Source organism: Hibiscus syriacus, unplaced genomic scaffold (genome assembly GCF_006381635.1).
Source record: "Hibiscus syriacus cultivar Baekdansim isolate YM2019G1 unplaced genomic scaffold, ASM638163v2 tig00110020_pilon, whole genome shotgun sequence".
Lineage (NCBI taxonomy): Eukaryota > Viridiplantae > Streptophyta > Magnoliopsida > Malvales > Malvaceae > Hibiscus > Hibiscus syriacus.
Genome location: NW_024062568.1, coordinates 1,887,371 through 1,902,902, shown reverse-complemented (window position 1 = coordinate 1,902,902; position 15,532 = coordinate 1,887,371). Strand labels below are relative to the sequence as shown.

Below are 15,532 nucleotides of genomic sequence, written 5' to 3'. Positions count from 1 at the left end.
TAATGTGAAGATTTCATTCCCGAACAAAAAGACAGTACCGATTACAGACATGAAACATACATAGTGGGACCCTGAAACAACCAAAAACCAGAATCAAAAGGATAAAGGGCAGGCCCAGACCCCATACTCAAACAAACCCAAGCCCAAAAGGTCCCCAAATTGTATAGAAAGATAACAAAATCGAACAAAATGTAAAATGTGTATTCAAATCTAATATGAGGGTTCAAAACAGAAAAGATTAACAGGATAACAAATAAACATAATCTTGATTGGTCGTTATGATATCAAGTCTAACCATGAGAAAAATGATAAATAAAAATAACGGTTAAACGATCGAAATCATGTCATAAAGGTTGATAAAATGTGTCATAAAGACATAAAAAAAACATGTTATAAAGACATAATTAATCATACTTTTAACATACATGATGCTTGAACTCGAAATATTAAAGAATAACAACAAATTCATAATCACTAAAATCGCTTAATTCGTGCATGGTATACTTTTTAAAGTTTGCTTTGTAATAACAATTAATCATTTTCCAATTAGGAAAAAAACTTCTTTCAAATAAAATGGGTGGTTTCCTTTTATAGAAATAAATATATATGTTTAATGATGTAATATGATTTGATATATATAATTTGAATTATGTTATATGACGTAGTGATAAATTTAATTAATTAATAACAATTTTAATTATTCATATTTTGAAAGATTGTTATATTTTATAATTAATTTATACATTTGAAATAATAATAATAATAATTTATTAAATTTACATCTTAAAATATTAATGATCAATTCACCTATTAAAATGAAGATACTAAATTTATTAAATAAAATTAAAAATTTAAATCTTGAGATTGAGAATTATATTGAGAAAACACGGGATTATTCTTAACCCAATATTGTGACCTATTTAAAAGAAAAAAAGTTATATATCGTCACAAGTCCACTTCACAGCCAACATGGTAAACCTATTTCACATTATCACTTTTGATTTGGATCAAACATTTCCCTACCAATACTGGCTAACCAAAGGCATCTTTTATCATTTTGTGCACAATGACGCTATATCTCTTCAAATCTTCATCTTAAGAGATTCTAAATCCTTTAATTTTCGGTTAAATCTTGGTTTGTTAGGTATGAAATATCCATTTATAGTAAGGATTTACATCGAAATAGATAGTGCAAGTCAAACTTGTGGATGACATGACAATGCGCAATATTGCAACTGCAAAGGACCAGAATCTAATATTGCCTTTTTTTTCCCCCCAAAGAGACCAACTATGCTATACAAGTTGCTTCAAAAATTCTATTGGGAATCAAGAAAAATTAAACCTTTTGACTACCCTCTTCACTTTCTGCTGATTCTTCAACGTTCTTTTGACTTTCCATTTCAGCATCAAAACTAGCATGAACACTGTACAAGACGTATACGAGCACCGCCAGGCCTGAAAAGACCCCAAATCGCGCGTACGACGGTCCGTCTAGTGATCCCAGCAAGAAAACGTTCAAGAAAATCGACATGGATGGTAGCCAAGGCATGAAAGGGACACCCCAAAATGCAGGCTTCATTGCTTGTGGTACCATGCAATGGAAGACTTGTAGTATGGATACGGCGATTGCGGCACAAGCAGCAAGCACAAAGGGTTTGGGCTTCCCTGCTGGTGTGAAATGCCACAACAGGGTGAAGATGATGGATGTGAGGGAGAAGAGGCATAGGAAGGATAATGTTGGCCATGGCTTTGTCATTCCGATCACGACATAACGACGGTAGACGACGGCATTCGATACCATGTAGAACACGAAGAGAGTACCGATGGATACCATGTTTAGGAGGACGTTTAGATCGGTGAAAAGGGAAATTGCAGCTGTGAAAATCCCTGCAAATGAAATTTTATTATCGATAATGGATTCTGAACATAAATCGTATAATTGACATGAAAGATATATAAATGCGTACCGAGAAAAACGGAGGCGTTGACCGGAGTCGATGTTTTGGGATGGACCCTGGCGAACCAAGCCGGGACCACATTGGACCGTCCGATGACGCAAATGTACCGAGCCTGTCCCAGCATCGCCACTAGTAATGACGTCACTATCCCGAAGCTCGCCCCCACTCCTATCACCCTCGCCACCCATTCCCATCCCACCTTCCCCCCTCGAAATGCCGCCGAAAACGGAGCCTCCACGTCTATCTGCGTCGATAATTCAACACTCGATGACTCATAAAATACATATACACTCTTATCAATATACTGAAAATTTGTTATTTACCATATCGTAAGGTAGCAACATGGACATGGAAGCCGCCATGAGGCAGTAAAGAATGGTGACAATGATGACGGAGCCCGATACCCCGATCGGAATATCCTTTACGGGATTACGAACCTCCTCGGCCATCGTCGATACGGCGTCGTATCCGATGTAACTTAAGTAAACCATGGCAGCTCCATTGAAGACACCGGAGGCGCCGTGGGGGAAGAAACCGGACGGATTCTGAGGATTCTCCGGGCGGGTGAAATTGTTCCAATCGCCTCTCCAAAACCCCATTAATATAACAAAAGCTATGAAGAGGATATGTAATGCGGTGAGAATCATGTTGACGATGGAGCTTTCTCTGGTTCTGTAACAGATGATAAGCGTGATGATTAGTACGACGGCCGGAGCTACGAGATCGATTTCATTGACTCCGTTGGGAAGAAAAGGGAGAAAAAATCTCCATTTCGCCGTGGAGATACCCATTGCGGCGGCTAAATAGGAGGTGAGGCTTCTGGCAACGGCGGCGTTTGACATGACGTATTCGGTTATTAAGTTGGCCCCGGTCAAGAATGCGGCGAACTCACCGAAGGTGATTCGGAGGTAGCTGAAGGCACCGCCGGCGACGGGCATGTGGACGGCGAACTCGGTGTAGCAGAAGGCGGAGAGGAGGGCGCAGAGTCCAGCGATGGCGTAAGAGATAACAACAGCAGGGCCGGCGTAGAGGCGAGTAACTCTGCCGGTGGTGACGAACACACCGGCTCCGACCATACCTCCGATTCCGAGGCCAACTAGATCGAACCAACGGAGGGTTTTTCGCATGTCGGAGCCGGAACGGGCCTTGACTTGGCTGAGTTCTTCGTAGGAGGAAGAAACAGAGGGTGCACGGCGAGCAAAGCGATGTGGAGTATGGACCAAGGCATGGAGGTAAGATTGTACAGTAGAGAAAGAGGAAGAGTGGGTTTCCATTAGAATTAACGAAGAAGAAGATAGGATTTGGGTAATGGAGAGCTATGGCTTCATTCATGAAATTTATAACAGAGTGAGCGCTATGGTGATATATCCTATTGTTTAAAATTGTTATGCCATTTTTAAATAAATTTCATATTATTTATTAAATCTAAAATAATTATAAATATTTAAAAAAAATTATTTCAAAATTACAAATATCAAAATGAATTATCTATCATATGCAAATATAGTTACAGAATATATTGACAATACATTAATAGAATTTATTACAATTTGTAATTTTTTTGAACGCTAATTATATCTCAATATTCTTATATTTTATTATTATTGATAATAACATTAATTTTAATCTGATAGTTGATAATTAATATTTTTCCCAATTTTTTTCTTTTCATTTTCACAATTCTCTCTTTCTTTATACTTTGTCTTAGTTTTTGTCATGTTTTATTCTTTTTATATATCTAAATTATATTTTTATTTTGTTTAATTAGCATTCCTCTTTTTATATGAAAATAGTCTTTTATTTGTTTTTATATCACATTTTGCTTGTTCTTATGACACGTATTCCATTTTTCTAAGATTAGATTTAACATCATCTCTTCATTTGACATTTATTTGATTATCAAGATAATCTACTTCTATTTTATATCGTCAAATTGGTTTTTTTTTCATTGATAGATGTTTACAATATGGCTAAAGATATATCACAATTAGATTATAATAAAATAGTTTCATAATTTTATTATGTATTCAATAAAGTTAATTGTTATTTTTAATTTAATAAAAATACATTAATATGAATAAAATAAAATAAAAATACTTGTATGATGATACATTTTTGGCGTTGACATGAATGGCCCTTGTATCGGTTGAAAAGATATTTGAGCGATGTAGAAAGGTCCCGGTTACGAGATAAAAAGGATGCACATCTGGCGGGCGTTACATTTATAGTAACTGGCGTTGACCACTCTATCCCGGGCTTTATCTAAAGGTGGCTGCCCTATCACCTAGGGGTAATTTTTTTCTTCAAATTTAATTATAAATATTTATAATATTATTATGATATTTTATTTTAATTTAAATGATTTTATATAGCCATATACAATACATATATAATACATAATTGAGTGACTCAACATTTACTAATTATTAAAATTTCGAGTTATTCAAATTTTATTTTATACTCGGCTTGAATTTTAAGTTTTTTTTGAGTTAATTGAATTTATAAAATTACGAATCAAATCAATAAGAGTCGATTTTTTTTCAAATCGAGTTAAATAAAAAATCAATTTTTAAGTCAAATTGAATTTTACTTACACCTACTGTCACCCTACCTTCCACTTTGAATGTTTCTGCCAAACAAACTATTTTTCCTTCTTTTGCTCACTCTCTATGGTTTAGGCCTGCGCTAAGAATAAATATATTTCCATTCTCAAATATGCTTCAGTTACCGAGTGGAAAGATGAGTAGGTGGGAAGTTAGTTGTTAATGATCACTAGTGATTTTGAATTTCATAAATTTATATTCTTATATATTTTTAATTATATACTATATGATGATACATACGTTTTTAAGTGAAATTTAAATTCAAAATTTTGAATTCAAATTCCCAATTATTGATATTTCTAGCCAAAGCCATATATGTTTAAGGATGGAAAAAACATGTGCTTAATAGATTTTGATTTGAATTGACATGGTTAAATATTCTTAGTTATAAAATGTGAGTTTTAAATAGAAAAAATATCTTTTAAATTTAATTGAGTTAAATTTAGATTTTAGAAGAATTTACTTGATCCAACTTAAGATAATTATAAAATATTTTTATTTATTTTTACATTATAAGTTAAATTTTTATAAAAATATAAAAGAAAATTAACATATGAGATATTAAAATTATGATATTAAATTGAAATTTACATTAATTTTATACTATTAAATTAAATAAATTATTAATTTATTTTGATAAAAAAACATGTAAATATAAAAAATTATGTTAAATCAAATCGGATTTTAATTAAATTTTGGGCTAAATAATTTTAAACTCAACAATATCAAATTTTATTGTTATCATTTCAAGTCAAGTTGAAGTCGACCAAAAACTCATCCATTTCCTATAATTGTTTTGGTTTGATATGCGGGTCTTATTAAGGAAACTAAGAGATAGTTTTGTTGTCTGGAAACATGGGGGAGAGAGAAATAGGGATAGGATTGGGAAGATGATGGGTTCTGGTGTTTGGGGTATGGAGAGTTATGGCCATTGGATTGGATGCACAGTGAGGGAGAAGATTTTTGGAGGGTCTTATCCATTTTGGGTTAATGGATTTGAGAGGGACACACACAAAGCATACACCTTTACTTATAAGGGCATTACGTTCCAAATACAACTTCCTTTTCACCCCGATTTTTGGTGCCCACATAATCCTTGCTCCTTTTCTGTTGAGATTGTTTTTGTTCTCTCTTTTAACATGTATTCAGTATCATAGTTTTAATGGCACCTGAGACTCAAATTTTGTTTTTTTATAAAAAAATCAAAATCAATAACTAAAAATTACTTTATTCCTTCAAAATCAAAAGCTGGGTTAGATTAATAGTTTTTATTTTATTTTATTTTATTTTACTTCATTTTATACTTTTGAGACGGGATGGAAAAAAACAGAAAAATTGGGAGATAAGAAACAGACTTCTATTACAAAGGAGTACCTAAAGTATGTTATCCTTTTTTTTTCCAAATACTTACGTTTTTTTTTTTATCAATGTAAATACCTAAGGTTATCTCTTTGGTCAAAATAGATATCTAAAGTATATCTTTAGTCCAAATAGATATATAAAATACTTTTTATCAAAATAAGTACCTAAAATATCCTATCTTTTTTATCTAAGTTTTAAAAACTTTAACATGTGATATTATTTAAAAGATACTATAAATATTTAGATTAAAAAAATTGTATACTTTAAGTACATATTTTGATAAAAAGAATAACTTTAGGCGCATAAAAGAAAAATATATATTTACAATATAAGCCTTAAAAACAAACTGAAATACACATGCTAAAATCATGGAAAAATGAATAAAAAAGGTTTTTTTATTTGTCGAGTGGAAAACTGTGCGGATGGAAATCGGTAATAAATGATTTGATCATTGCACCTCTTTAAACAGTTCATCAATAAGATTTTTTAACCTCCAACACGGCACACACACATATCCTAAAAATAAATTTTAAGAGAAAAGAAAATTCTATTTAATGCCTGAGCCTAGCTCGTTTTCTAATTTCATAAGTTATAATGTTTATTTTTAAAAATTAAATAAATAATATTATAATATAAACATTAAATAAGTTGTAAACTTATGCAGATTTTAAAAATTAAAAAAATCATAAAATTGCTGAATATTATTTAAGAAAACATTTTAAAAAAGAATGAAGAGAAAAATAAAACGAGAACCTAGTGTGTAGGTTTGAGTTAATCGCTTAAAAATATAGATAGATCTTCTCAGAAACAGAACCACCACCACACATTCAAGCAATGATATGCGGTACGGGCAACATACCTCCTGAAAATTAATCAACCAGTCGACCTCAAACGGCAGGATCAAAACTATCTTTTAGGTTCGCTTAAATTCTTGCCCTCGAAGAATTCTCCCAACATTCGTTCGAGGTCCTCTGCCGTATACTTGACATACTTCTGAGGATTCTTCCCATTCTCAACTAGAGGTCTACAGGAAATAAAAACTCAGAAATAAGAACATGTTCAAAACCGAAGTAAAGACATCTCAGTATCATATATAAAACTCATGCATGTATGGGGAAATTATCATCATTTTGTATATATATAATGATATGAAAGGTGAGGAAATCCATTACCAACATGCATGCAAGCAAAAATGAAAATTGACATAATCCTACAACTATTCTTATATGATTCCATTTGAATGAATAAGACTCCCCAAACTGTTCTAACAATACGATGAAAGCCCCCAAAACGATCCCCTTTTATTGTACCAAATAAGCCATTTTGATTTTTACCAAAATAAGCCTTATTCCAAATGGAAAGTCGAAAACTTTTGTTACAGTCAATGCCTGCAGGATTTGATGAAGTGGACGAACCGAGATTTACAACCAAAAATATTTTACTGTTGCCATGGCCCAAAGACGCCAACAGAAACTGAAAATTAAACAATATAATTACTGGGGGAAAACAAAACTATCATTTCCTTTTCTTTGTTCTCTCTCTTTCCTCCTAATTCTCACTCTTTGGCTTTGATTGGTAGAGAGAAAAATATAGATGGGAAATTGAAGGGAAAGAAAAGTGGAAAGCCGGAAAATTAATTTTTTCCATCGGTGTGCTTGGGTACGAAGAATGGAGAAATTAAAAGCAAATGCAATTTTCTTTCAGTTCATTGCTCAGTAGAGTTGAAAGTTGAGAAGAAAATTGAACTTTGAAAAATACATATTTTGAACAAACTCACATTTTCTCTGCCCTTTCCCTTCCAAATTGGAATGATTTGTTTAAACACATGAGGATGGAAAATGATCATCCTCTCATTTTTTTCTCCTACCAAGCACACTCAAAATTTGTTCTCTTACCACTGTCCCACTTCCTTGTTCCATCCATCTATTTTTCCACTCAACCACTTAAAGCCTTAATTCTTGACCCAGATTCATCCAGCCAGTATCAGGGATGAGGAATGGGGAGCAAGGATTTGGACAGAATAAAAAATGAGAAGTAGTTTGCACGTGGTAAGGCCAACTTCTATGTGGACAAGAAATTCTAGTTGGCATTGACTATAACCAGTGTTTAAAATGGTGCAGCTGAGACGCGCCTAGGCGCTAAGGCCAGGCGAGCCTAGGCGCTAAGGCCAGGCGAGGGGGAAGCGCCTAATTGGGTCTAGGCGAGGCGATTTCAATGAAGCGCAGCAAGGCACGCCTAAGGCCGCCTGTTCAATTTTTTTTGTTCTGTCATTTTTTTTATTTTTTTATTATGGTTTACATGCTAACTTGTATATCAACAACAATAAAAAAAGAGAAAAAAATGAAATGTCAGTGGAGAAAAGAGTAAAACATGGTGCGGGTGATTAGAAAAGAGACTTTCATGGGAGACAAATGAAAATTTGGCGTGAAATACAGATAAAGGGGGTGCTTTAACTTATATAATTACTGTTTGTCTTCAAGTTTGAAAGAGAGAGAAACAAAGGGGGATGAATAGAGGCCATTTTTGGTGTTAATAAAGACAACCGACTGGACAGAGAAAATGAGAGAGAGGCATGCATGCACGGATTGAGAATCGGGGGAGGAAAAGATTGGTTTCGGTGAGTTTTGTTGCATGGTGAAGGGTTCTTAAGCAGCACGTTTAGCACATGGCGAAATTTGAACCCATGAGAGAGAAAGAAAAGCTCGGGAACACAATTTAGAAATACGAAAATGGAGGATTAGGGTGGATTTGGAGTAGTGGGGTTTAGGATGTAGGTGGTGTTAAAAAGGAGGAAGACACGTTTATTGAGAGGTGCGAGGTGGAGAGACAAGAAGAAGACAAGTAAGAAGTTGATGCCAACTCATTATTAGACTTCTATTTACTGTTTCAGTTTCTTATATGGAATTGTGGACCAAGAAAGGGGGGGTGCTTGGGTTCTCAGGGTTTAATGGTGGATGGAACAGCTTGTACATCTTTTATTTTCAAAAAGTGCGCCTTACTTTAATAAGGCGCGCGCCTTGTGCGTAGGTTATAAAACCCCTATCGCCTTAGTGCGCCTGGCACCCTTTTTAACACTAACTATAACAAAAATCGTCTTTTCTTTTAAAGTAAGATCTTATTTGGGTATAAATTAAAAGATTAGAGCTTATTTGATAGGATGAAAACAGAGGGGCCTAAAATAAGAAAGTTCAGAGGTTTTTTAATTTTCTAGTCTAACTTAAATCTATAATAGGGTTATGAGCGATGCGAAATATGTACCCAAAGCGTTTTAGGAATGATCTATAGGCTGGCAACAACACTTCAGCAACCGCAAGCCTCAGAGACTCTCTCAATTCCGTGTCAGGCACTGTCCATTGAGATTGTCTTTGATGAAGCTCCTCAAACTGCATATTGAAAATCTTGAACCTGATCCAAAGAACTTACACATCAAGATCAGAAGTATAGGACAAATAAACTAGATGTATTCTGATATAAATTTTTTGAGGAATTAAATGAAAATCCAAACGGAGTCAACAGGCCAGTTACACTTGACCTGTCTTTCACCAATGCTCTGGATACTCCACTGCTATTGCCTCCATCACCTACTGCACTACCACCTCCAGATGAGGTCAATCCTTGTATAGAAAGGCACTGAAGGATCTACAGTAGAAAAGCCATTGAGAAAAAGATGGTTAATTTTTTAAACATGAGCAAATGATTAATCTGAAAGCATCATACAACTGCAAGTTATTTCCAATTGTATACGAGGCAACAAGCAGGTAATAAATGGAGAAATTACCAAACATTAGCCAAAAAATTGACTATTCATACTTCCCTAAGCAAAGATTTATATTTTACAGTGCCTGAGGGCTCCAAGAAGGTTGTAATTAACCCCTTTGAGATAATGGCAGATTGTCAAAACTATAGTTACAACATAAATCTTGCTACTGGTCTTCCTTATTTGTTCGCACCAATTTAGATCTTGATTTTTCTTAATCTTGGGCCCACATAGCTGGGTTTTTCCAAGTTACTACATGGAAAATTTATTGCCGTTACTTTCTAATTTAGTTAATATTATATGGTTCAATTTACTCTGTGTTCAAAGGTTGATTTCATTATTCGAGCATTAAAATACTGAAAAGGTTCCAATTATGAATTTCATCAATGAATATCTTAGTAAGAATATCAATGAAAAAAACAATGCCAAATTTGTCCCGTTCTGCATTATGTCAATCAGGTAATTAGAAAATACCTTCTGCCAAGCATTCCTTTTGTATTGGTTGCATGCTGCTGCACAATCCTCCTGTGTCTTTGAACCCAATCATCCCCTAACAGGTCTTTGGCTTCAGACCTAAACAAGAAATTATAAAGTATCAATACTACAAGTAAAACTATCAAGCAACCTTTAATGTACGGGAATATCAGATTTATGGCATACCTACGCACAGATCTCACCATATAATGAATATTATTCATGAGAAATAAGTGAGTCAATGCAGGGTCTCTATACTGCTTGGATTTTCCATCCAAATTTGTTTGAAGAGCCTGCATAATTCTCATTGTTACAGAAGACAACTGAGATCCTGTATCACCACTAGTTTCAAATTCCTGGAAAAGTTGCTTCAATGTTGATTGGTAGCTGCAGGAATTCAACACATGACTGTCAGTTCAACAGCATGAATATATAAATAGCCAATGGAATCATGCAGTAAAACTAAATAATTAAATATGCCACAACCAGAGATTCTTAAAATTGGACAGCTAAATTGGCTTCAAGATCAAGACAAGGCAAAATATCATATGATCATATCAAGATTTGATCATGGTTAATCCTGCTGACAAATTCCCGGTCCTCCATTTGTTAAAATGAAAACCAAATATAAATGAGCCCTAAAGATCCCAGGTCATGCATAATTTGTTAAAATGTAAAAGAAACATACAATTAGCATCACACGAATGAAAGCAAGCAAGTTTTTCCATATATCAGATGGAATATGGCTGATTATGTCCACAGACGGGGGAATTTCTTCAACCATTTATTTTCAAGTAGTAGCTAATTTGGTACAAGATCGTTGAACTAATATTTGATAAACTAACCATTTAATAAATATAAAAAATTACACTAAATAAATGAACATAACAATGCAAAATTAAGGAAAGCCGGGCAACTATTGTAAATTGTGCAAGAATGTGCGTATGAGTGTGTGTGTGTGAGAGAGAGAGAGAGAGTAATAAAACGGTAAAGTAATATGAAATTTATATATAATGTGGATGTAAAGCATGCATTACCACGACCAAAAGAGAGCAATAATAAACTCCAAATTACAGGAAACTGAACTTACTCGAACAAAAACTTTACATAATTAATCACATAGCTGGTTAAAGGATGAACAGTTCCATCCAGAACAGAAGTTTTGGTCGCATCTTTTTCAACAGCTTCTTCAAAATCACCAAAGGTCTCCTGAGCTGTCTGGGCAAATCGCTTTGTTAAGCCCAATGCAGATTCTCTAATCTCAGTGCAAGCTTTACCTTTGAAAATGGCTTTAATCTGCGAAAGAAACCATCTGTTAAGTTAATGAAAAGTATCTAGAACCATTTGAGTATGCCCCCACCTTCACAGCATGGATGTGATTGCTACACATTATCATTATGCTTCTAGATTAACAACGAAGGTGACAGACCAGGAGAACTTGAATACATCATAGATTTTGAAAATTTTACCATGTATTGTTGCAAACCTTAAATGTCCAGTCCATGAGATTCATGAAATTTTTAAGAGATCATTACATGGTTATGAAACAAAATACTTCAAAACCTTAATATCTAATTCAAAAGAACAAAATAAAAAAGCATGACTTGATAGATATGCATTTGATACACGATGTTTATAAATTCTAACATCAGAAAAAATGCAAAATTAAATAGACTGGCATTAATCTGGACATCAGTTTCACTATAATTAACTTTAACTGGAAGTAGCAGTCTCCATATACTGAAATGAGTCGTAAATACAAGTATAAGCAAAAATTCGATAAAGAAAGTATGAGTTCTAATAGAAAGTCGTAGTCTTATAGTGAAAACTATCTGTTGTTGTAATCTTTATTAAGAAAATGAGTATTAACAGCAACAAAAAGAGAAATAAAGAAGAAAAATGAAACAAAGTGCAGCCCTTCTTTTTTATTTTCGAACTATTTTATCAGTGGAATACTATAGGGTGCGTGTTTGGCCAAGACGATATAAAATATTATAAGTTGTTCCATTTGACCCACATCTTGATAAAAAATTAACCAAGATGGAAATCCTAGAAAATTCCAGATCTGCCTAACTAAGTGGAACTGCATAAAATGGGCATATCTATTTTATCCATTCCCTAAGTACCATTTTCTCAATGCAATGACCTCGTGAGTTTTGTCATATTAAGCATACCTCAGAGTGAAGCTCTCTCATTATCTCATACATGTCTAGAAGTACAAATAACTTTTCTGGCGATCTCTTGCTTCTCGCAATCGCCTCACCAAAGCTGAGTAGAACAGAAACACTACTAGCAGTAACTTCAGCAAAACATTGATCACTAAGAGAATCAAAACCTTCAAACATTTGATCACAAACTTTTCGTTCTCCGGCAAATAGTAGTTTGACCTGTTCAAACAAGATGTCATTTAGAATAGCATGTTAATTGAGATTTCTCCATATTCGAGAACGTTACTATACTACTTACAGCAATACGCATAAAGTGAATCCAATTTCCAATCTTTGCCTCCAAAACCTCCCATTGCATCTTCTGGACATCATCTTTGCTAAGTTTTTCAACTCCCAATTTGCGGAGACTTTCTTCCAGGACCAAAGAACGAGTTTCTCTGAGAGAAGAACAAAAATGTAAGATCAGTTCCCACAAAATAATAATCAAACTACACATGCTATTATAGATATGAATTGCCCATCAAAGGAAACTAACAGTATATATGTCTACTGTAGGCAACACCTCTAAAAAATCACAATGAACAGTTTGTGTGTGCTTGTGTATCTCACAGGGAAGAACAAGATACAGTTTAACATGTTATCGAATTGTAAGGAGACTTCAGACTAGGGAATCAATTTTTTTTAACTTTGTCTATGTTAGCTCCCTAATGTTGCCAACATGACTTTTCTCCCCCAGCCCATCGCCCAGCCTATTGCTCACCACTTCTATTTAACTAGAACTCCAAGAAAACGCTTATGAATGAAATGACAACCATATCATAATTTAATTGTTCAAAAAACATTATCTGGCTTGAAGTCTAAACAATCAAACAGTCAGAGAATATAATATACGCATAGATAACTAAAAGAAAAGTGAAAATCTTACTTGTAAATCCTGAGTAACTGCTGCTGGTGTCCAGCTCGAACCATTTGCTTGGCCAGATCATGCAGCAATGGCATAATTCGAGGAGGTATAAGAGTGGGAGGAGTATACACAGCAGTTTCCAAGTCAATATTTTGATGTTCAGAATGGCTATGGGATGTAGCCCTGCCACCAACATCTCCTTGATTACCAGGTGATCCTGATGATGGACGTAGCGCATTTGGAAGTCCATCAAACAGATGATCAGGCTCAATAGGTTTGCTGGAATTCAATTGCAAGGCCAAAGAAATAAATGGAAGGAATAAACATAATGACAATTGCAAGTAAACTACAAAAACTAGATCCTTAAAATGGAAATATCTTATCCTAAAGATGATTGAGAAAACACCCATAGAGTAGGTTACCGTTAAACTCCCTGACAAGAGTAAAATCAACTAAAAATGAAGGAATTTAAGTATTTCCCAGTTAATGCTTGGATTTACTATTACTAGACTAAAATACAGGGAGAAATGGCACCAAAGTATGAGGTGCTTAGCAATATTAACATTATCGATTCAACTCTTAGCAATTAGACCATGTGGATCTCAGCCTTATAGCTTTAACCATAATTTCAATCAGAATAAAAAATAAGACTATGGCCTCTTTTCTATGTACATTCTGATAAATGAAACCTGACAGAAATGATGCCCAAAAGACTCATGTATGCCCACACTCACACAAATACAGATGCAAGAGACGTTGAGAAAGCCAACTCAAAATATCAATGCAATTTCTCGGTGTTTTGTTAGGAAGAAATATATCGGGTGTAGGAAAAGGAAGATCAACTATGCAGTGGTACCCCCCCCCCATATGCTTGGATTATAGGCACAAATGTAAAAGATCATCTCTGATGACAGAAAATTTCAATACAAGCAAAGAAGCTACCATCTCATTAAGGAGCCTAAATTTTTTGCAATACAAGAATTCTCTAAATGTACAGCTCACAGGGAAAAACACAAGGTCAGAAGCAGATTATAAGTCAGAAATACAAACCTATAAGAGTTCAATCGTTGCTTAAACTCGTCCTCTAGCTTTGAAATAGCTTTAGCAAGTAAAGTGTTAGCCTGGTTAAGCACCCCATCGCTATTCCTAAAGTTCTTGTTGCCGCTAAAAAACCGAATATTGCTTCTTAGCTCATCAATTGCTCCCAGATAACCTTCTAGATCCTCATGCGGCCCCTTAAGTATTTTAGCATCCGCCTACCGAAATTCAAACGATCAATTATAAAAATACCTAGACTTCCATAATTCAAGGATTAGGTTTGAATATACACAAACTAACATACACCTAGTCAACAGATCTACATCTGCCTTTGTTCTTTTCAGTGATACAAATGCTAATAAAGCACGAACCTGACGAGAGATATCAAATTGCGCCAAAATGACTTCGGCAGACTTCAAAGACTTGTCTATATTCTCATGAGCTTTCCTTATGGCATGAGTTCTAATCTGCAAAACCGGAAACCAACGAAGAAAAGCATGAGGAAAAGGAATTGACTCATCCGACTTAGTTTAGAGCCGAGATCAATAGAAAGCAGAAGGAGACCTGAGTAGGACGCATGGCAGTTTCGAGGGCGGAGAGGCGGCTGTCGAAGGAGCCGAGAATGGTGACGACGTTGTCCGTGATTGTTTGGCTCTTTTGAAGAGCTTCTCTCATCATTGCTGCTCTCTCGCTTAGGGAATCCATCCCTGCAACTGCAATTCCCATCTTCGATCCTTTTTCGGGTGGTTTCTCTTTTGCTTTCTGTTTTCTGAGCAGAAGTTTTTTATATTCTGAATTTGGTGAGGAAAATGGGTTGACGATTCTTCGTTTCTTTCTACCGTTTTTGTCGGTCTGTCCGGGTCAGATCATGCGTGACCCGGAAATTAACCGGTCCGAGAATAGTGATGAAGTACTATTACCATATTTTAATTATTTAATTAATAAAATTTTTATTCTTTATATTTTATTTTTTTTACGAAATTCCCTCATATAATCTGAAAATGACAGGCATACGAGCAAACAAGAGTTAAGATTTATTTGATTAAAAATTAAATATAATCTTTTATTTTTATATATTTTTAATAGTTTTTAAATTTCCGATTGCTTCCAATACTTTACTTTAAAGCCAACTCAATCTTCCTTATAATGAAGTGTTTTGAAATAATTATTTTTTAGATGCATTCGATTTAATAAAATTCTTTGTTAGAGGTAATATGGTTTATATCTCATTAGTTGGCAAAACAAAATCCATTATTATTTTTATTTAA

The 15,532-nt window shown here is 34.4% G+C and overlaps 1 protein-coding gene and 1 pseudogene across 1 annotated transcript; both read right to left on the bottom strand.

Annotated features, from left to right (window-relative positions):
• Positions 1-1,321: 1,321 nt before the first annotated feature.
• LOC120213203 (cationic amino acid transporter 7, chloroplastic-like) lies at positions 1,322-3,262 on the bottom strand. The gene is made up of 3 exons (XM_039211341.1): positions 2,282-3,262; positions 1,968-2,202; positions 1,322-1,887 (listed from the first exon to the last, which is right to left on the bottom strand). Exons 1-3 carry the CDS (start codon positions 3,230-3,232, stop codon positions 1,337-1,339), a joined length of 1,737 nt encoding a protein of 578 aa, XP_039067272.1. The 5' UTR covers positions 3,233-3,262; the 3' UTR covers positions 1,322-1,336.
• A 3,487-nt stretch (positions 3,263-6,749) lies between these two features.
• On the bottom strand, positions 6,750-15,095 carry LOC120213202 (annotated as a pseudogene).
• Positions 15,096-15,532: the final 437 nt, after the last annotated feature.